This window comes from Lates calcarifer, linkage group LG15 (genome assembly GCF_001640805.2).
Source record: "Lates calcarifer isolate ASB-BC8 linkage group LG15, TLL_Latcal_v3, whole genome shotgun sequence".
NCBI classification, from domain to species: domain Eukaryota; kingdom Metazoa; phylum Chordata; class Actinopteri; family Centropomidae; genus Lates; species Lates calcarifer.
The window spans coordinates 26,431,504-26,452,169 of record NC_066847.1 but is presented as its reverse complement, the minus strand read 5'-3'; the positions used below and the strand labels follow the sequence as shown (position 1 = coordinate 26,452,169).

The following is a 20,666-nucleotide window of genomic DNA, read 5'->3' as shown; positions in this document are numbered from 1 at the left end:
AATCAAAGTAAATGAGTAACCTATTAGTTGTGTTAGGAGCACATGGCATTAAAGTATGAATTATGAAGTATTGAGTTGCTCTTTTGAAGCAACAAAAGCTTTTTAAAATATTTTTTTTTTTTTACAATAACTCCACCCATGCAACATACAAACAGACCAGGACCAGTTAGAAAAAGGTTCAAAAAATAGCACCTCTGATTTAGAATTACAGGGTTGACACAAAACACTGTGTATTTCCTGATAATATTCACTGTAATGCAGGCCTTATACAAACATGGATAAACATCAAAGAAAACATATGGCAAAAATTCCCTTCAGCAAGATTCACTGTTCTCAGCTAAACTCTGATTTCATCTACACAAAATGTTTTCACATGAAAACAGTTTATTTCAGTCCGTCCTCTCTTATATTTAAGACAGAACTGTAAGATTTGATAAGCTCAATGCTGAACCCACCAAAGCCCACACAAATCCCACTCGAGCAGCAACACTACCACCTAAGCCTTTCAAACAGTCAACTACATAGACCTGCTGCCATCTGGTTTTCTGTTTTAGAATAGCTGTTCAATCTCACATTAGCACACGAACAGGTTTTAGAGCTTTTCAGTATAAATACTGAATGACTTGTGGACTGTGCCAGAGTCTAAATATTCTGACGAAAAAGTCCCTTCCTAAAATAAGGAACATGACCCGGTCAACTGTGCAATTAGGCCATTATCAGCCTCAAGACACGTTTCACCACCAATCAAATGCCTCAGACTCTAAATGGCCTCGTTTAGATAATGAATATTGCAACAGTTTCCCCTATCTCCATTCAATTAAAACTCATCAATGAGTATGACCCTATCTTCGTGCTTTTGGCCATTAAAAGGAGTCTGAAATTAAAAGTCTTCACATTTGGTCTTAAATATCAAAAATTAGCAGGGAAATACAAATTGTCATAAGCACTGATAGATTGACAGGCTTGCAGCTCAGCAGGAAAGTGCCACCATTGTGATAAGAAAACTTAAAATGTCTAATATGAAAATATAAAAGTTAGAGGTTGTGGAAATTTGTTAAGGTTTTTACAAGAAATTAATGATACATAAATCCAAAAACCCTTCTCCAAGAGATTAACAAAAATCCTAAAATGTTCCATCTCCTATTAAACAGACAGGCAGCATTCTCATGATAGAGGTGAATAAATATAGCACCATACTGGGGTCACTTTCTCCCCTCTAAGCTCCCAAAAGTATGTCTATTAAGTAGCACACACGGTTCTACAGCCAGCACTCAGCCCACTGAATTAGAGAATAGGATATTTAAAGGCTGAAAATCAACCCCAAACTGTGACACATTTTTTGAAGTTTACTCTACACAATCTAAGCTATGTTAAAGTAAGTAGGGTGAAGGTTTTCAAAGGCTTAAAATCACAAAACAAAACTTACTGAACATTTGAAGTTCTTCACATACATAATGTTGCGTGAAGCTAATGTGAGAACTAGTGGCTCAAGGCTGCAAGTCAAAACAGTGGCACACTTGCTCAGTACTTGGCCAAACCTAAATTACAAGAATATCAGTGGAATAATTCAAGGCAAGAGAGCGATGTTTGTGGACATGAAGAATGTGGCTAAATAAAATCCCCTCATTCTACTGGGTTAAAATGCATTCAGTGATTTGGCCTATTGGTATGGGTGGTAAGATCAAACAGATGACTTGAAATTGAGGATGGAAGATGGTGGATGTGAGCATGTTTGTGTCTGTGTGGATGTGGATGTCTCACACTCGAACCCTTAACAAGGCGTGTAACTTTTAATTCATTGCTACCATTTCTACACACCAATAAATTTAATAAGGCAACATAAAATTTTACACCCTGTGTCACTCTAGACTCTAATCTCATACTTAATATCCCTTCTGGCATTAAATCTACTCTGCAAACACACTTACACACAATCTTGTGAGTGATGAAAAAGTACGAGATTAGTTTCAGACATATTGCATTGCTTTGCTAACATTTTTCATGACTCAACAACCTCTATGTCAGTATGCCATTACTTACAGTATTTGTGGTGCTGGCTAGCATATATTTAGAATATACAGTAAGAAGTAATGCTAAAAAGTAATGTATACTTTTTGCAAAGATGTATGATGTAGCTCAAGTGAGCAACTTTCCACTGCACACTGTTTTTGGTAAGAATGTAATGGAAGAAAGTCTGGAAAGAAACATGGTGTAAATGTGGAGAATACAACACTTTACCGCTGATAAACAAACATATAGTAGCTATATCAATACAGGCGAAATACCAAAGAATAAAAACTGCACAGCTTGTTTATGGATGTACCAGAGTTTTTCCTCATACATTTGGTGGAGAGCACAAGCCCACTTAAAAGCATTTGGAGCATGTGACAATGACACTCTCCACTGAGCGCAATACAAGTGAAAATCTTTTAGATAACAAAGGCTGTTCACATTGACTGCAAGGAAATCACTGGAGTGTAGCATGAACTTTATATGAGACAAGGCCTCTCTACTCTCCATACAAATTTAACAATAAATACTTTCTTACAAGCAAACAGCAAAACAAGTAAAGTAAAAAACATTTCAATATTCTTCAACGTATTTGCCTGTAGCCTTGGTTTTTAATATTTTGGGGAGGGGGTTTTGCCCTCAGATAGTGACAGTACACACAGGTAACATGGAGACACAGAGAAAGTAATATGACCTGCAGCCAAAATCAAACCAGGGATGTTGCAGTTACATGATATTAGTTTTAACTGCTAGGTGATATCACCATGTGAGTGACTGAGTGTGTGTCTGTGTGTGTTTAATAGTACCATGGGCACGCAGCAGTGCCTCTGCAGTGAAAAGTGGGGCCTGCAGCATGTCAGCTGTCTCCACTATCAGCATGTCCTTCAGCCTCCGTAGATCCTGAGGCCGCAGGCCTTCGTAAAGCTAGAAAAAAAGTTAGATTAGGCATGGGAGGAAGGGAGGGTGATGAAAGGGAGAATAAGAGAGGAGGGAATGAAGTTAAAGGGGCAAAAAACAGGGAGGAACAGGCCAGGTTAGCAGAGAAATGTAATGAAAGAGCAGAGGGAGACAGATGGTGAGATCAGGGGAAGAGAGAAGGGGAAGGAATGAGGGTGGGAGTAGTAAGAAAGATGGGGCAAAGGGGAGAAGAGAATTGAAGAATTAAAAGCAAATCAAATAGAGACAATTACTGAGGCATGACTAAGTCAGACCCAATGAGCTAACAGACTTATGATGATAGGAGTCACATGCCTTATGGCAGGGTATTTTGTGTGACTAATTTCTAAGTGTGTGTGTGTGTGTGACCAAAGCATCTGCAATATGAAGTGGTGCGCTGGCCAGAATTCCAGCAAAATCTTAAACACTTGACTATGGTAAAATTGTCTCTGGCTCCAAGACGAAACTACAAACTGAAACAGTTTCAGTTCTTAAAAAAAATGTGTCTCTGTTGTTCATTACTTAAGTACCCTAAAGCTCAGGGTTTATTAGTTAAAAGTTAAAGAGTTTTTAATTGTAGGTCTGTATCAGGTCCAATATTATACCACTGACAAAGGGAGTGGTGTATTACACCCCTATGTGGGTTTGGGAAGGTGAGAGGTGCTTACTCAAAAGATTTGATCTGAGCAGTAACAATGACAAAAACTGTTCAAGCCTTTGTTAGTTTTTTCAACAGTATGGTGGGGACTCTACAGCAGTTTGGTATGTTGTAAGTGACACCAGTTGAGGGAGACAAATTGAAAGCTGTACACCCACTGCCTCTTGGTATGTTATTCTCTACCTCTCTTCGGTCGAGGGCTGCGTACTCTGCCTCTATACCCTCTGCTTCAGGGGCAATCGAAAAGACCATCTGCGACTCCAGGCACAGGGCCAACTCCTTGTGGTGCTGCTTCTCTGCACAGTCACATGGAGTCTCGCGGTTTTCATTCTCCGCAAACAGGTCCGCTTCTCTCTGCACCAGGAACTGAACAAGTGAAAACAAAAGGAAAATCTGTCTTTCAATTGTGGGACTCACACTATGTACAGGAACATGTATTAACTATACTGGCTGACATGTACTAATTCACTAGCTATATATGCACATTGAGACACCATAAATTACAAAACACAGTGGACCATTGACTCTGTGATAGTAGTTGAAGGAAAGCTACACAACTATGGCTGAACCATTTTGATATAGTCTGTGATCATGATTATTACATATAAATTACAGTTTCACAGCCACAAGTGGAACACTTGTGTACTTATCTTAAATGTTCACTTTTAGAAGTGCTGCATTTCTTAAAAGTAGCAGCAGAGACAAAGTCTCCTTTTGATCGTCATTCTGGTGCATCTGAACAAAATTTAAATAAAAATATTTTTCACAATGACAATGGCTGAGTCATTTTAAGAAAACTGAAGAAAATTTTCGAGTTTTCAAGTATGAATACGTAATTTCAGCTTCCCAAATGTTCAATTAATTCTTTTCCAGTTAGTTTTTTGCTATATTTTTCAAAGTTATTTGTAGGATTTCTATCCTCAGAACAAACCACAGACCTGCCTACATCCAAATGTTGACATTTTGTTCTGCACATCATACAAATTGCATTTTGCTTTATGGCACTGTATGGTTTTTGAGGAAATTTCTAAAATAATAATAATAACAATAATAACAATAATAATAATAATAATAATAATAATAATAATAATAATAATAATAAACAGAAGAAAATAATGTAATTTTGAGCCATGGAAATTAATGACACACTGCATTGCAATTTGATGATCTACTATTAGTTGTGTAGTTATATTTAAATCCTACTGATAGTTGTGGTTGTTCATACTGTAAACTAAATTCTTTTTCACAGGGATTTAACAGCTGGGGTATACAAAAACTACAAAACTAAACTCAGGGTCTTAGCAAAGGCAGATACTGAGAAAGACACAATGATAACTTATTTCATCTGTGTGACTTGTATATGTGATGCATCCTGCAGCAGGGATTAATAACGGTGTTGTGTGTTGCACAAAATCTTCCCAAAACTCACCAGGCAGGGCTTTGATCAGACTTAACAGAACAGATGTGCACATGCAAATTATTGTCCCTTTACCCTGGATCACAACTAGATTTAAGAAAAGGCCACACACCAGACACAAATCTACAGATACTCACAGTAAAAAAGGGCAGATATTGAATAATTTTTGTTAAAATCAGGGTTACTCTGGCATCTTTTATCTTTGTTCCATTCAAAATGCTCCCTGTCTTTGTGAGGCTCTTCAGTTTCCATCAATAGCCTTTGATCTATACTTAAAATGTCATTCTTGTGAATATTTTACATTGGCCCTGACTGAAAAGTATCCACAGGATTTTATAATCTCACCTCAACACAAGTCTTCATGCCTGAGGCAGCAGCATAGTGCAGGCAGGTGTTTTTCTTGTTGTCGGTGGCATTGATATCAGCACTCTCATACTCTCCATGGTCAAGCTTTGCTCCAGTCCATGACAGGATGATTTGTAGACATTCAGCCCTACGCTGCTCGTCTTCGTATGGTCGTGAGATCCGAGGTTGCAGTGCCCCCTCTGAAAGCAAGATCTGAGGCCCCATGCAGAGAAGGTGTAGAGATGTCTCATTGTGCACATTACGCTTGTTAGGATTTCCATCTTTGTTTAGGAGAAAAGACCTAAAAGAATAAGACAAGGACAACTGATTTCAAACTTTTGCTTATTAGCCGTGAAATAATTTAGCATGGAGGACAAGATGACTTACTTATGTTACACATAACTGTTGTGAGTGTAACTGTAGATCTTAAAGCATTTTAAGTTGTATACTTCATAATATTTCTAAATTAAATCTACAGTCTCTACACAGTAGAGACCCCTGTGAAAATGCACAATGGACTTCGGGAGAACTGTTTCATCTATATTAGTTTGTCAGTCTCAGAATTTTGGGGTTTTATGTAGAAACTAGGATTATCAGAATCATATCTATCCATCCATCTGTCTGTCTAGACATATATTTTGCCTCCACTTGCATTTGACATTACCCACTACCATTTTATAATCCCTTTAACAATTTTTAAAGTCACAAATGCAAACGTGAGCAAGCGTCACAGTAAAGAAAAGATAGGTCCTGAGAAGAGACAAAGACAAACACATGCAAGGTTGTTAGCTTGTTGGATGGGAAGCGCTTGGAGTCCCATCCTATTCCATCCCAGCATGTTGCATTCCTGAGAGCTGCTAACAGATGGCTATGTAGAGAGACAGATGGGATGGAGATATATAGAGATGAAACATGAAAAATTGTCTCTTACAACGCAGCAGTACAACAGTAGATGGGACCAGTTGATCATCAACACACAGTACTACAAAGTAAGAGAACTGCTCAAAGGACACCTGATATCTGAACTGGTACCACATAAGCAATACAATTAATAATTCAAATGATCAAAAGAATCTGTAGCATAGCAACAATCTAAAGCACAACAAATTTGTCATTCACACTTTTCCCTCACTGACAAAGGCAAGTCCAAAAATATGTGTGCATTATATCTGCTTGTCCTGACCACATCCTGACCTGAGTAGGCGTGTCATGGCGTGCCGGGCAGCATAGTGCAGTGGAGTGTTGTGCTGGTAGGACTCTCCGTATGTAGAGTTGGGATCCAGAGCCTCCTTGAACTGTGGGTTGCTCTCGTAGAGTTGGCAAGCCAGCACCTCATCCCCGTTGATGAGAGCCTTACGGAATTTGGTCGCTGTGTTCCCCATCCCTTCACCTACTGTGGGTTCAAGCTCTGACTGACACAGCAGCCCCCTAAGTTGTCTTCAACCCGCTCAAGTCCAATTGACAAGCATACTGAGGGTCCTACAGAAAAGAAGAAAAGCTGGTTAAAGTCCTTTATGGCTTTGTCCAACAAGGCCTTGCTAGCAGCAAAATGGTCACTGAGCACAACTATCATTAAAAAAAACTCAAATATAGCAAGCCAGTATTTTTATTGGCCTCCGTCTTAGAGTATTAATTACTTCCACTCCCTCAGAATCACAAGGATGAGAGATGCATCTCAAAGGTTGCTCAGGCTGCTCTGCCTCAAGCCCCTGTGTCAGCATCACCACTGCACTGTAAACTACCTCTCTGTGTTTCTCTTTTTATTTTTTGTTTTGAAAAAGCAAAACCTAGTGCCAACAAGGCTCACACAGAGAGAAGGACAAGACTTCCTCTGGCATCACCAGGTGCTTCCGCCTCTCTGTGCCAATGCTGCCCATCCTACTGAGGCCAGGAGTCATTGTGAAGCAAGAGATCCTCTATTCAAGAACAACATGCAGCGAGTCAGCATTTCGCTTCCACCAGAGCACCATATGGTCATGACTGTTTGGCCAGTGTGATGCTTTTATGTATTTTTGGTAAGCTACTGCACAGATCCACAGAAAACATTCATCTCCTATAGCACAGTATGCACTAATTCATGATACAAAATAATGAATTATCATCACCTTCTTTAAGTCATTGTGTACAATAATGCCTTAATGTAGGCTAACTTAACAAAGGTCTGCCCAACTCTCAAAGCAAAATATGACAAACCAAATTGTATGCAAATTTCAACATGTCACTTGCTAGACAAATGATCATATCCCATGGTATATGTAAACAGGACCAAGTGTGGATGGGTCTGACTCATTCTCATTCTTATCAGCCAATCTTTACGCAACATCAGCAATCTAAAACAACATAAGTGATTGTGCATGCATGGCCCAGATAAGAATAGAAAAGGAGTTACTTCCAGGTATTTTTCGGAACACTTAACACTTTTTTCCAGTAAAGAGTATTACTTGCTGCAATTTGGGTAATTTTTAGTGTCATACTCAAACAACATGATTAACATGATGAGCAAAATGTTGAAGAAAAATTAAACATACAGTAAAAGTACATACATACATTTGGACAGTGAAGACTACTGCATGACTGTTATTACTTACTCCTACAAAAGCAATTGATATATATGTTTAGTAAAATTATGAGGTGCTCACAATTACATACGCATACATCCTTAGCTTAAAAGATTACCATAATTTAAAACCTCCTGTTTTAGCTTTTGTAAACCCTCTATGTAAAAAATCCATTGTAGAATGGGGTTAAGTGGAAAAGGGGATGGCCCAGAATGTGACAAGACTTTGTCTCTGTTTTGTATACACCTCTCTGTAATAGACTTATAATAACACGTGCATTATTTATTATTTCTTCTTTTTCAGTCACCCTGAATAAGATAAGATATACTTTATTTATCCCACTTGTGGACAATAACAAAATATTAGGGGAGGACAAAATATCCAGCCATCCTTGCAATAGCAGTAACATACCAGTGACGAGTTAAAAAAAAAAAAAAAAAAACGTCAACATGTAAACAAAGAAGACAGATGGCACAAGTTAACTTGCCTTTCATCAATAAATCTGTGTCAAGCTTGTGTCATGTGAGGACAGACACACTCATACCACACACAGTCAGAGGGCAAGACAGACAGACAATGTCCCACCTTGCTGAACACTTGTAAACACCTGATCTTTGAACAGTTATATAACCCGGTCACACATACTACTCGATAAGGTTTCTCTCCAAATGCATAACTAATTAACCGATCTGACAACAGTTAACGACACTCTTCCACTAACAACGCCGACCAACGACATCTAACTATAGCTATCTAACAGTAACAGCTGGCGTTAAAAGTAGAAAAAAATAACTGTTTGTCAGCGTGGCTTTCCACTTGTCACTAAACTCCTTCATGCAGGCCTTTCCCCATGCTGTGTGGTATTTATCATTTTCGCTAGTTAGCTCTAACCGATAGCAGTGTGTTGTGTTGTGTTAATGAACACTCCGCGATAACGCTTTGTCACATTTCTGATTAGTGAAAACATTCACCAGCCAACTAACCTTAGGTAACGTTAGCCGCACACCAGTCCGTTTGTTGAAAGGCCTTGTGTTAATCACAATACACAACCTTGTTTTCCTGCTGTATGTTATTCAAAACAAAAAAACATCATGACGCTAGCATCTGCGTTGGCTAACGTCAGTGCATACGCTAGCGGATCAGCTAGCAAGCTAGCCGTGCTTCTAGCCAACTTAGCTAGCACAGTTGATAAACTCGCGGAAAACAACGAGTAACAAGTATTTGGACTTACACAAATGGTTCATCTTGCTGTTGTAGACCTGACCTTGTGCATTAATTGTCAGTCGCTGGCGAAAAAAACAGGGGCTTTTCTGCTTGAGTGAGGCAATGCTTCCCTATAAATAATGTGTGCTCAGAGCAGTGATGTTGTTCCTGTCAACTCTCCCTTGGCTCTTTGTTGGCTGCTAGTCGGGTTGCCAGGTTTCAACGCAACCCCCAAAACAGGCGGAGGACTATGGCTCACTAAATGGTGATATGCCGTCGAGCCATACTTTTACTCCAAGGACATAAGTTATTGAGTAATATCGTTTGTGACAACGTGACAATATTGTAATATTTTGAACTGGACATGTGATGGCCAACAAAGTGCTTGATATAGCTATATTTCTATATTGATTTTTATTTAGGTTTGGGAAGGTTCGTCGCATTCTTGGCTTTATATTTATCCTAAATACTCAGTATCAGTATAATTATGCATATTAGTAGCGCTATATGTCAGTAAGAGTTACTACTCTATGAGCGTATCCTATTCAGTGTGTATCAGGTTCCCATGGACAGAGTAGGAATGGGATTATTTAAAAATAAAATAAAAATTCTCCACTTTTCTGCTGTTGGTTGCTAAAAGGAGATTTAATTCAATGTTATGTCAGGAGCACCCAGGGTCTATCTCAACAGGCTGCTGCTGAGATTGATCTGAAATGTCTGTGAGTATAATAAATGACCACTAGAGTGCGACAGAGTCCACAGAAACGAATAGCCTAATGTGTAACATTGTGCTTTGTGTCCCTTGAACATGCAAGTCTGAACAGGCCTGTGACCTGCACCAGTTTTGTAACTTTATATTTGTTTTCCATCAAAGATAAAATAATAATAATAATAATGATAATAAATTTTTTTAAAAAAAAGGTTTGTCAGGTGAATTTAAGTGGCTGTATCCCCCTTTACATCTGATGAGCAGACTTTGGTTCTTATGTGCAATGAACCAATCAACATTTATATACGCATCAAATATACTATTTGTGAGAAATTAGACAACCTTTACTGGTGCATTTAGATAAAAAAAACAAAAGCTTAGAATTAAATGTACAAACCAGCCTACCATATATAATGTATGCTGTATTTAAACAGGTGCAAAGATGTTATAACTTTAAATGATGACTCACACACTCCACATAATACATATGGCTTTTATTATCAAATATTTGGACATTGCAACAAAGGTATGTACAGCATAGTATTCTTACATTTGAGAGTGCACAAATTTCATATCAACAGGCCTTCAATAAATAATCTGTAAACACATAATCTCAATGTAAAGCCAGATACAGTAATGTATGCAACAATAAAACATACATAACACTGTTGTTTTGTTTTAAATGGGACAACTTAAACAAATGCTTTGGCACTTTGAAAACTGCAAATACAGAGTTACATAAATGGGAAGTTCAAAAAATACCTAGGAAGTCCAGGAAAACAGATAGACTTTAGAAAGATAAAAGAAGTGTACATCTCATGGTGGGAATGCTTATTGTGCCATATAGGTGCTTCGTGGCTTGTAATGTCATTATTTTAATGTGTCCTTGATATTTCCTGTGTCACCACAGAAGGGAAAAAACATTTTTCACCACCAAGACAAATTCTGGGTGCATACATACCAGAAAAGCAAAATAATATTTCATATTCACGTTGGCAGATGAAGAACAACCGAAATGACAACATGAGGCCGTACTTTTTCAGGGACACATCATTCAAGGGTTTGTGTAAAAGGAGTAGTAAGCTGCCATGCCTTTGGATGAGGGGCTTTCCTTGCTATAGGAGCTACTGTTGGTGGGAGCTGTGGCCAAGTCCTCACACTTAATGTCAGTGGGTGAGTCCTCTGTGCTTGGACCATTGAGAGACAAACGCCTTCGTTTGCAGGCTGAGGAATAAGAATCAGCCTTGTCAAGGGAAAGAGCTGATGGCTGTGTCTCCGTCCATGAGGAGATCAGGCCTCCACTGCCATTCACCTCCTCCTCTATCTGTGGTTTAACTTTGTCTGAGTCTTCTGAGAAACCAGCAGTGGGACTGGGTCTGGGAGACCAAGGCAGACTCGGAGTGACCTTTCTCTGGTATGCTGCCCTGGACCCCCATCCTGCAGACATGGTGGTGAAGGGAGAGTCTGGGTAGTAGCTGAGAGCGTGGGATGTTTGCATGGACAGGGATTTGATACCATAAGGAAGCAGGGAGCTTGAGTATTCACCCTCATAAGGTGTCAGATCTAGCTTGTTGCTGGTGCTAGTGCTGTTTCCCCCTTGCTGCACAGAGGTGACAAACCACCTCTGCGAAGCCCCATCTTCAGTCTGAGGTGAGAGCAGGCTGTTAGTCTGCGGTACTGCTCTCTCACTGTTGTAGAAGCGATTCTGGGGTAGGTTGTTGACAAATTGGTCCTGGAAGAGGGGCTGCATGGCGTAGCGGGCACCAGGGACAATCTGGTGTGCACGTGGAGAGTCAGTTGGAGATGGGGTGAGGCGGTCATTCTCTGGAGCTGTGTACATCCTAAAAAATACATGTATTTGAGGTCAAGAGAGGTCAAAGTCTGGGTGAAAAAGATGGTGTGAAAATGTCTTCCCCTCTGAGGAAACACATTTAAAGTTTTGGAATTTAAAAAGAAAATTACAACAGCAAGGCAGCTAATGCAACAAAAGATATAATCTGATGTATTTACATTGTGAAAATGTTTTATCTATTCTAAATTAATAACTCATGGGCAATACATGACAATGAAGTATAATACTCACGAATCATAATTATCTCTGAATCCTTTGGCAAAAGGGTTGTGATCAATTTTCAGCTGTGTGATCTAAAAGAAAGCAAAAAGGAGGAATGATCAGCATATTGTTATGTGAAGATACACATAGAACAAATATAAAGAAGCACCATGCAGTAACAACATGCATGTCAAGCTATACAAGGAAAGAGCAGATTGCTGATTAATATTAGAAGCTGTTGTTTGTTACCACTGAATGAGTTTCAATTAATAGAAATTACAAATTGATCAATACAATACAATATGTAACAATCGATTTTGCACAGATTTTGGTGGAGTTAAATTTAAAAAAAGATCAAGAATGATTTCATAGAAGAAGCGTTGAGAGGTGTTTCAATGCTTACATCAGTGTTCTGATAGGCAGTGACAGCAATAAACTGGGTCTCTGGAAAAGTGAAGCTCTGAGTCTTAACGTCATTGTTAACGTCCTCCACCCCGTCCTCCGTCACCTCCACGATGTGCAGCCTAGGCTGGTACTTGTGCAGCGACTGCAAGACAATCATCTGCATACACAGTAAAAATAAAAGACTTTCGTTACTTATTAAAATTAAGCAGATGATTTGTGCAAAAAGATAATTTTTCTACGGTTGGTATGACCTAATGGCACATGCCCCTGAATTTACTATACTTAGCTACCATACACAACAGCGTCTTGAATTTAGGACAGAGCTTAATTCTAGTTGATTAAAATAGGCCTATTCGTTTGCACAACTTCTGTTAAAAGCAAAAGCATCATACCCTCCACTTGAGTGTTGCTTATAAAAGTCTGCGAATTCATTACCAAACATGAAAATAAAAACTGAAAATGACCTTCAGTTGTCGTGGTGATTTAAATTCTAAACTATTCAGGGTGTATTTAATCTTGTCTATGGATCAGATAAGCGTCAAGTAAAAATCTACTATATTTTCCTGTACATTTGGTGATATAGAAAACAACCAATTACCACACAGTCCAACGCAAATTACTTTGACATTTTAAAACAGTTTATTTAAATCTTCGGTGAGGGTAAAATGCGTTAGTTTAGATTAATTTATTTCTTAGTGTGGCGTACCTGTGAAGTACTATGACTGGTTCCTTTGTTGTTGGTGAGCTTCAGTTTGCTGAAGGAGATTTCTTGTCTCATCCAGTGGGCCCCAGTGTTTGGAGACTCTGGATGGATATAAACTTTGTTCCCTAAAATAAAGAAATACATTTTCCAACATCAAACTCCAGAGGCCCATCCCAAGATTATTGAAAAAAAATTGTTCAGATTGCACACCATATATTTCAAACATATGCTTCACGTGAAATTAAGCGTTATTATCTCGAAATATATAATCATTGCAAATAGAAAATCCACCAATTAAATGATCTTACAATTCTCTCATTTCAGCTATTACTATTTTTACTGAGGGGTAAATTAAAAAATCAGCGTGGAGCTAAATGAAATGTTAAAAATGCCAAATATCGACCTGTTTTCGTACCTTGGCTGCTGTTGTCCGCCTTCCCACAGGTGACCCACTTGCCACCTTGAAATCTCCAGTGGTTTGGATCCGCCAGCACCACTTCCACAAAGACGTTGTAGTGCGCTGTCAGGTTGAGACCAGCTATGTTAAAACTGAGAAACGGGAACATTCGTCTGCAAACACAAAACAGCATCAAATGATCAGACAGAACAGACAGTACTGGTAACTACAGGCACGTCAAACATTCCTATTATTTAGCATTTATAGCCTTAATACATCAATGAAAACGTCATGCACGTTAACGGAAGTCCATTTATTTGTTTCCCTTGAAAACCAAAAAGAAATTCTCGGTTATTGCAGACTCAGAGTTTCTGTCGTCTCACCTGCCCTGCTTAGTGATGATCATCTCGGTTTGGTGCCGGTGGAACTTGAGCCACAGCGGCCGGTTGCAGAGGTAGACCTGGGCCCTGATCCCGGGGCCGGCGGTGGGCAGACTCATGTTGCTGAGAGCGGAACTTGAGCCGGTGTAGGGCGGGTAGATGCAGCCGGGGCTCTGCCCGAGCTGGTAAGCCGAGCTGAAGTGACTGCGGCTGGCTGCAGATGGGGAAAACCCAGTGGGAGGCAACACGGAGCTCAAGTGGAGAGATGAGGGGTACCTACCGGCGCTGGACGGGGTGTAAACCGTCCCACTGGGGGTATAAGGGATGAAAGAGCAGGGATTGGCCGGCTCTGGGCTTTGTTTGGAAACTGTTGGAGGGATGTAGTAACGATCAGCACTCATCCCGTGCTCCGTGTACCTGCTGCGAGCAGTCGGATCATCCCCATCTACAGCTGGAGACTTGCGCCTTTCCTCTGCTGCTCCTTTCGTAGAGGAGAAAGTGCTGCCCTCTCCTTCACCGCCGAGCATGGCTGCTTTTCTCGTCTTTACTCAGTCTGGTCTCAGAGGTTGATTGCTTTTGTTGACACCAGTCTTCTCCAGGGATTTTTCTTCCTTCTCAAAAGTCACTGAAACTATTTGATTTCGGGTGTCTTCTGCTGAAAAACGTCTTGTGTCTGCATCCACTGAAGTCTGAATCCCTGAGACAGGAACAGATGAGGGTTAAGGAAGTCTAGGATACATATAACGTCATTAGGCTACGTAACACTTGAAAGGCCTAATAAAAGTGTCTTGCTGGCAAAGCAATAACGAAAACACACTGACATGGTTGTCGAAAGTGACCGTCATATCAAAGATCTCTGTGGGCGTATCAGGGTGTGGCTGTGAAGTGTATGATACCAAACTTGAACAGATGAATTTCGGTAATTGTCTTATTTTGAAGAATCAGTGCTCTCACTTAAAAACAAGTCGACTTTGTTATACGGGTTCCTCTCCCTTTCTTTTTTGTCTTATTTGATTTTTATGTATGATTTTTTTTTTCAGTTTAAGGTATTATTAGGATTACTGGGCAAATTATTTCATCAAATTCACCATATGCCTCTTTAAATTCACCAGGAGAGGATAAATCCACGATTCAGGTCAATAGTTCAGACGTAACCATGAAGAATTGAATGCAGCTCAGTCAGCAGCACTATCTGGCCAACATTCAAGAAAAAAAAAAAAATGCAGGTGAACTGTTGACCCTTATTTTAACTGGATAATATCTGAGGGGAGACGCCTCAAGGTAAGAGCCAATTTCTTGTAAATCATATGACAAACTTTAACGAAAGCACAGATTTTTGGGGGCTGCTTTGCGGTGTAAAACTAAAGTGAAAGCTCGCCCACGATTCTTGAAATCTGTATTTTGTGTGTAAACGGCAAATTCTTCAGTAAAAACAGTGCTATTTTTAGTTGTTATATATATATATATATATATATATATATATATATATATATATATATATATATATATATGCAGGACGGTGTATGTGGGACTGAGTCGAAATAAACTATGGTGTGTATTTTTATGGTGATAAAGAAACATGAGAATCATAAGCTAAAGATACAACCCCGCGTCTTTACAAAAAATAGCGTACCAAGAATGTCATCATCTTTTACCTTTATATAAAAATATATATTTAAAAAAAACCGTCGTGAACAAATGCACTTACTTTCTCAGGAATAGATGTGATGCTGTTAATCCTATATTATAATTCAGAGTTAATGAATTTGCATTCATTCAGTTCTGATGCGGTTCTGTGTCCCAACGGGATACCCGACGTGAAAAAGGGAAATAGCCAATTATTTTTCCGTTTGAAGAAATCTGTGATGTTTCTTGGATCAGACAGTCCGATGTGAGAAATGACAACAAATCTAATCGACCCCAAGGAGAAAAAAAAAAAGAAAAGAAATACTAATATATATATATGTGTGTGTGTGGACAAATAAAATCATTTAATATGGCTTAATTTCCTGTAAAAAAAAAAAAAAAAAGTGCAAAGATTGAATTAATTGTTGGTTGTATTTTGTAGTAAATATTGTTTAATTTCTCATTTGTTATAGCCTACTGAAAATAATATTTCATCGGAGGGTGTAATTAAAAACTTAAGCAGGCTATTCGAATGAATATATCCCATATAAAAATATATTAAAACGCATAAACTTACCAAGCGACTCTTCCTCCTGGTTCCGTTTGCAAGTCAAGTTCAAGATACCAAATATATATATATATTCAAACTAAATAAAAACTATCTCAGGTAACGTCAACACGCGGAGCAACCTGCGAAGCTGAGCCCATACCAACACATGACATCATGTTGTGTTTGGGGTCGAGGAGTGAGTATAAGATCAAACCTGAGCCATGTGGAGGCGGACTGATCACAGCGTAGAGGCGCACTCCCGCTTTCACCGCCGCTCTCTCCTTGTGGCCATGACGCACAGATAGCAGCCTATTATCAGATTTTCCTCTGATCTCCAGGGGAGGGGCAGGGGATCCTCGGCATCATAGCCAAAATGTATAAGAGCGAGGCTGCTTCCCAATCCACCCGTGAATAGTCTTCATCTCATCATCCTCACAAAGACATCACTAGAATAACATTCCCATCAGGGCTCAGAGTGGGTCTGTGGGGCTCCAACAGTGAGTTTATGGTGACCTCGCTGTGCCTTATATTGTTAGACAACCTGGATCATTTTCATTCCTACGTGTGTATAGACTTTGTAGAACACTGTGCCTCGTCTGTGTACCCGTGAAACCAATTTCAACACAAAGACAAACATACATTAAAGTCAGATTTATGAAAGGTGGTCATTGATTTTTCAAAACTTTTTCTGCATCAATGAAATTAGTTCCAAAGATGAAAATCACCTAAATGAAAATTGCTGCTCATTTCAACCTCCAGCAGAGCCCCATTTTTTTCATGCTTCAGTTATTGTGATATTTTACCTACAATAACATCTTGTCATAGGATTTTGTCACAACTGGACTGAAAAAGTAAACACTCTATAAAGGAAACGGTGTGTGTTCCTACGTTTGTTTTCAGTGACACTGAATTAGAGAAACAAAGGGGTATTTCATCTTAAACATCTGTATGAGAAAGTCAACACCGGAACTCACATACCAACTGTACAATGCTGATGATTAACGTTGCCCCTTTGTTGCCCCAATATACAGTAGGGGGTTGGCACAAAAGGGCAAAGAATTCACAGATAATTTTAGCTCTCAAAGGGGCCCATATCAGACTGTTTCCTCCTTGATACCTTCCACTTCTTCAGTTCAAAGGAAACAAGTTTCAGACTTGAAATTGTGTTAATGGCACACCTTTTAACAGCTTGAAGACCCACGCTCCTCTCAAGACCAGACAATGCTCAGCTGCAGCTGTTGCTCACTCTGAGAAAAGTTTGCATGATAAAGACAGTAAGAGGATTAGTGAAGCTGGTCACCACCTCTGAAATAAACACACTGCACATCAAACAAGACAAATCAACTATTTGGGTAAACTATTTGAACAGCAAATAGTCTAAAGCTAATACACTTCTCCTGATTGTGCTGATAAACTAATTGACTTGTTTGATTATTTCAGGAAGTCATGAATATAGAGTAAGAATCTTGGTGTGCAAAGTGGTTTCATTGGTCCTAAATTTACTCTGAACTCACAGTATTTCCCCCCTGCTTATCTGATTCCCCTTTGCTGACTGTATGACATATGTGTTTGTGCTGTTATTCTTAGTCTATTATTACTGTTTACATATAAAACTACATACTGTATGGTGAATATTATGAAATGCACACTCCCAAGTATCAGTTTGTATTGCACTGAAATTCAAGCACATTAAACTCTCTCTAGCTTTCTCTTTCTTTATTTAGCAAACTACCCATCTGACATGCAAACACCTATGGTCACGTGCTTTGATGGTAAAACCAATGAGTCAGAAGTGAGAATGTGTGGAGTCTTGAAAAGTTTCTATTGCAGTTTCTATATAAGCTTGTATTTGTCCCGGCAGTGAACACTCACTGACACAATATGCACATGAAAAATTTGCAGCATTCACCCTCCTTCAGACAACTCATTAGAGCCCCCCCCCTCCACTCAATGGATACATTTTAAGTATTGTTGTTTCAATTTGACGTGTGACTTTAAGTGAGCAGAATGACGTATGTGTAGAGTTTGACACTAGAGAGGCTATTTTCACATGCATCTGCCTAAGGGGGAATTTTTTTCTGTGTTCACCTTAAATCTCAGTATGTATGAGTATAATTTTATGACATCACAAGTGTGGAGCCAGTCACAAGCCCGTATGCAGCCTACACAAGTGTGATGTAGAAATTTTAAATCTCCAGTACACACACACTGAGAATCTGGATTTTTGACAAAGTCATTGAACCTTTTCTGGGAAACCTATATCACACACAAATGTTTGTTCAAAGCAGAGTATTTTTACATGAGTAAATCTTTTTGCCACTATTTCAAATACTTACGGGCATGGACTGGCTGTTGACTATATCTCTCCTTAATGATGAAAATGTGCAATTTCTATTACTAAAAACATAAATTTTTTAAAAATCACTTCTATTTATCACATGATGTTGTTTGGCTGTTCTGTGTTTATTGGGCAGCCTGTCTGACTGGCCTCACTCCTCACTCTGTCACACTCGATGAGCAGCTTCCCCTAGCTGTGCCTGCTTTTTGACACATCTAAAGGGCTGTTTCTGACATCTTGCCATCCTGCCGGTCACCTCACCCGCAGTGCTCATGCCAGGCAGGAAAAAGCTGGTGACCTGGCCATCGCCGCCCTGCCCTAGGCCACTGCCACCCTGCTGGTAGCAGAAGGTCTGTTGGTCTGAAGCCATGCCAGGAACTCTGCCCGCCACAGCTTGTGATGTCACGACAGATACGTTCTCAGAGCAGAGTTCTGATTGGCTCTGAAGGCTTGCCCTTCTCACTTCCTGGGAAATGCCCTCTCGACGACTTAGAGACATACAAACCTAATCAATTATCACTTTAATTGAGTGTGATCTCAGCTTTTTGCCCTCAAAGCTGATCAGCTGTCTTCACAGGTCATACTGAAAAACAGAAATGTTATCCCCATTATGTAATTTCTGTTTCAGTTCTGTAAAAAAGTCAATACGTGAACATTTGTAATTAAAATATTTATAAGTCATCACTGTAATTAGTTACCACAGCATAAAGAAGAGACTTAATTTGTCACAACTGTTTCTTGCCAGATTAAAACTAAACTTTCATGCTTGCATTCATTTGGCATTCGTAGAGTATAAGAGACTAATACAAAAAAAAGAGAGAGAGAGAAGATGTGTTTATGATGACTGTAATGATGTACTAGCAAAAATGGAAACAGTAATATACATTACACCTTGATAAATAACTGACAACACAGATATATTGTGTGACTGAGAGACAAATTGTACAGTGCTTTCGATATAAAGTCTATATGCAGCCATAACAAATACTGGGATACTTATTTCACAGATTAATATTCACCAGTGAGAGTCTTTACAGCAAGGCTTCAAATGGCAGAAGGTGAAGGCCTCTAGTGACCGCTTCCTCAATCTCCCCCCCTACACTTAAATTTATGGTTTGGTCCTACATCCTGTTAAGAGTAGCAGCAGGAGCGGACCATCACATTTGGTGCTCAGCGTGGGGGCGGTTGGTGAGCTGTCATGTTCCAGCTATCCCATGGAGATACACTTCTGCCTCTCTGCGAAGATTTGGTGTTTTCTCATTTGCATTTGCTAATGAGATCCTGTTTGCATGACTTTATACTGGAAGGCTATCTCTCTGAATATCTCTTTACAAATACAGGAGGTGGATGAAGTCCTATCTATTTAACCTTTATTAACCAGTTAGTCCCATTAAGATTAAGGATGTCTTTTGCAAGTGAAGATCTGTCTGAGAAAATGGCATTATGGTAATGTAATGCTCAGACAAATAAAATGATGCATTCAAAAACCCTCTAGTTAATTAATAATATGTAAGTGGTCTTCAGCTCCATTTAGTTTTGGATCCTCAAACCTGGAACCACATTGGCTTTCTGAGGTATCACTTACATTTTGAGTCACTAGTGGAGCAACAATTCAACAACATAACAGTGATACTGTAAAAACTCTTAAGCTGACATTCAAAAATGGCAAAAGGCAGCTGTATGTGAGTGGTACTACCACAGATAGAATCTTTAAAATTTGTTCAAACCAAAAGTAAAACACCTCTTATTTTTCATTTCTTACTGTCTGCATTTGCTATGAGACAACATATACCATTTCACTGATGATCAAGTGTCTTAGTCTGCCCTCGTCAGCTCACCCTGATCACAACTTCACACAAGCGATTCATCTTCCCAGAAGCTCTCCTCAGCCAAGAGCCATGACTCCCAAAATCACTTATCTGAGGGGAAGTTGTAGAAGTCTAAGGCCAAAGCCAATTAAAGCTCGTTTAGAGCACTTCCTCGTTATCACCCAATCTGTACTGTTAAAAAATTCCTGCCCACCAATCTGCCAGTGTCAGCAGCTCCCCAACAAAGCAGTCACAATTTGATCTCAGGTCACAGCCATGAGCTATTGCCTTGATAAATTTAAGTTGATCTTCAAAGACAGTGATGCATTCAAAGTCTAACAACAAGCAACAAGTGATATGAACACACACTTGTTAAGTGTTTAACATGTGTAGGTGTAAAGTCGCCCCAAAAAGTTGGAGAATCCAGATTCTAATGCACCCTCTGCTTCATCTACATGGGTCAGTGGTCAGGGAGACCAACTTTCCACCAGAAAACCCAAAGTGCCAAGTATAATTCCTGCAAGTCATTCTACACCTCAAAGCTGCTTTTTACCCAAGTGACATGTGACC

The 20,666-nt window shown here is 39.4% G+C and overlaps 2 protein-coding genes across 6 annotated transcripts in view; both read right to left on the bottom strand.

The window, feature by feature from the left end:
• LOC108888720 (ankyrin repeat and IBR domain-containing protein 1) overlaps positions 1-9,335 on the bottom strand; it is a 33,594-nt gene extending 24,259 nt beyond the window's left edge. The window contains exons 1-5 of one of the 2 annotated variants that reach the window (XM_018684834.2): positions 9,156-9,335; positions 6,561-6,845; positions 5,367-5,667; positions 3,788-3,970; positions 2,817-2,934 (exon numbers count right to left, since the gene is read on the bottom strand). In XM_018684834.2, the coding sequence (XP_018540350.1) occupies positions 2,817-2,934; positions 3,788-3,970; positions 5,367-5,667; positions 6,561-6,748 (790 nt within the window). In that variant the 5' untranslated portion in view covers positions 6,749-6,845; positions 9,156-9,335. Of the gene's footprint in view, positions 1-2,816; positions 2,935-3,787; positions 3,971-5,366; positions 5,668-6,560; positions 6,846-8,907; positions 9,070-9,155 lie in introns of those variants that run through there. The other variant, XM_018684843.2, reaches the window with a different exon arrangement.
• A 980-nt stretch (positions 9,336-10,315) lies between these two features.
• eomesb (eomesodermin homolog b) lies at positions 10,316-16,702 on the bottom strand. Of its 4 annotated transcripts, none has more exons than XM_051076243.1 (7): positions 15,978-16,702; positions 13,778-14,471; positions 13,401-13,567; positions 13,001-13,122; positions 12,293-12,451; positions 11,920-11,981; positions 10,316-11,677 (listed from the first exon to the last, which is right to left on the bottom strand). In XM_051076243.1, exons 2-7 carry the CDS (start codon positions 14,299-14,301, stop codon positions 10,891-10,893), a joined length of 1,821 nt encoding a protein of 606 aa, XP_050932200.1. In that variant the 5' UTR covers positions 14,302-14,471; positions 15,978-16,702; the 3' UTR covers positions 10,316-10,890. The 4 variants fall into 4 exon arrangements, with proteins under 4 accessions (XP_050932200.1, XP_050932202.1, XP_018540379.1 ...); XM_051076245.1 differs by having other exon boundaries at positions 16,165-16,702; XM_018684863.2 differs by having other exon boundaries at positions 13,413-13,567; positions 15,978-16,700.
• Positions 16,703-20,666: the final 3,964 nt, after the last annotated feature.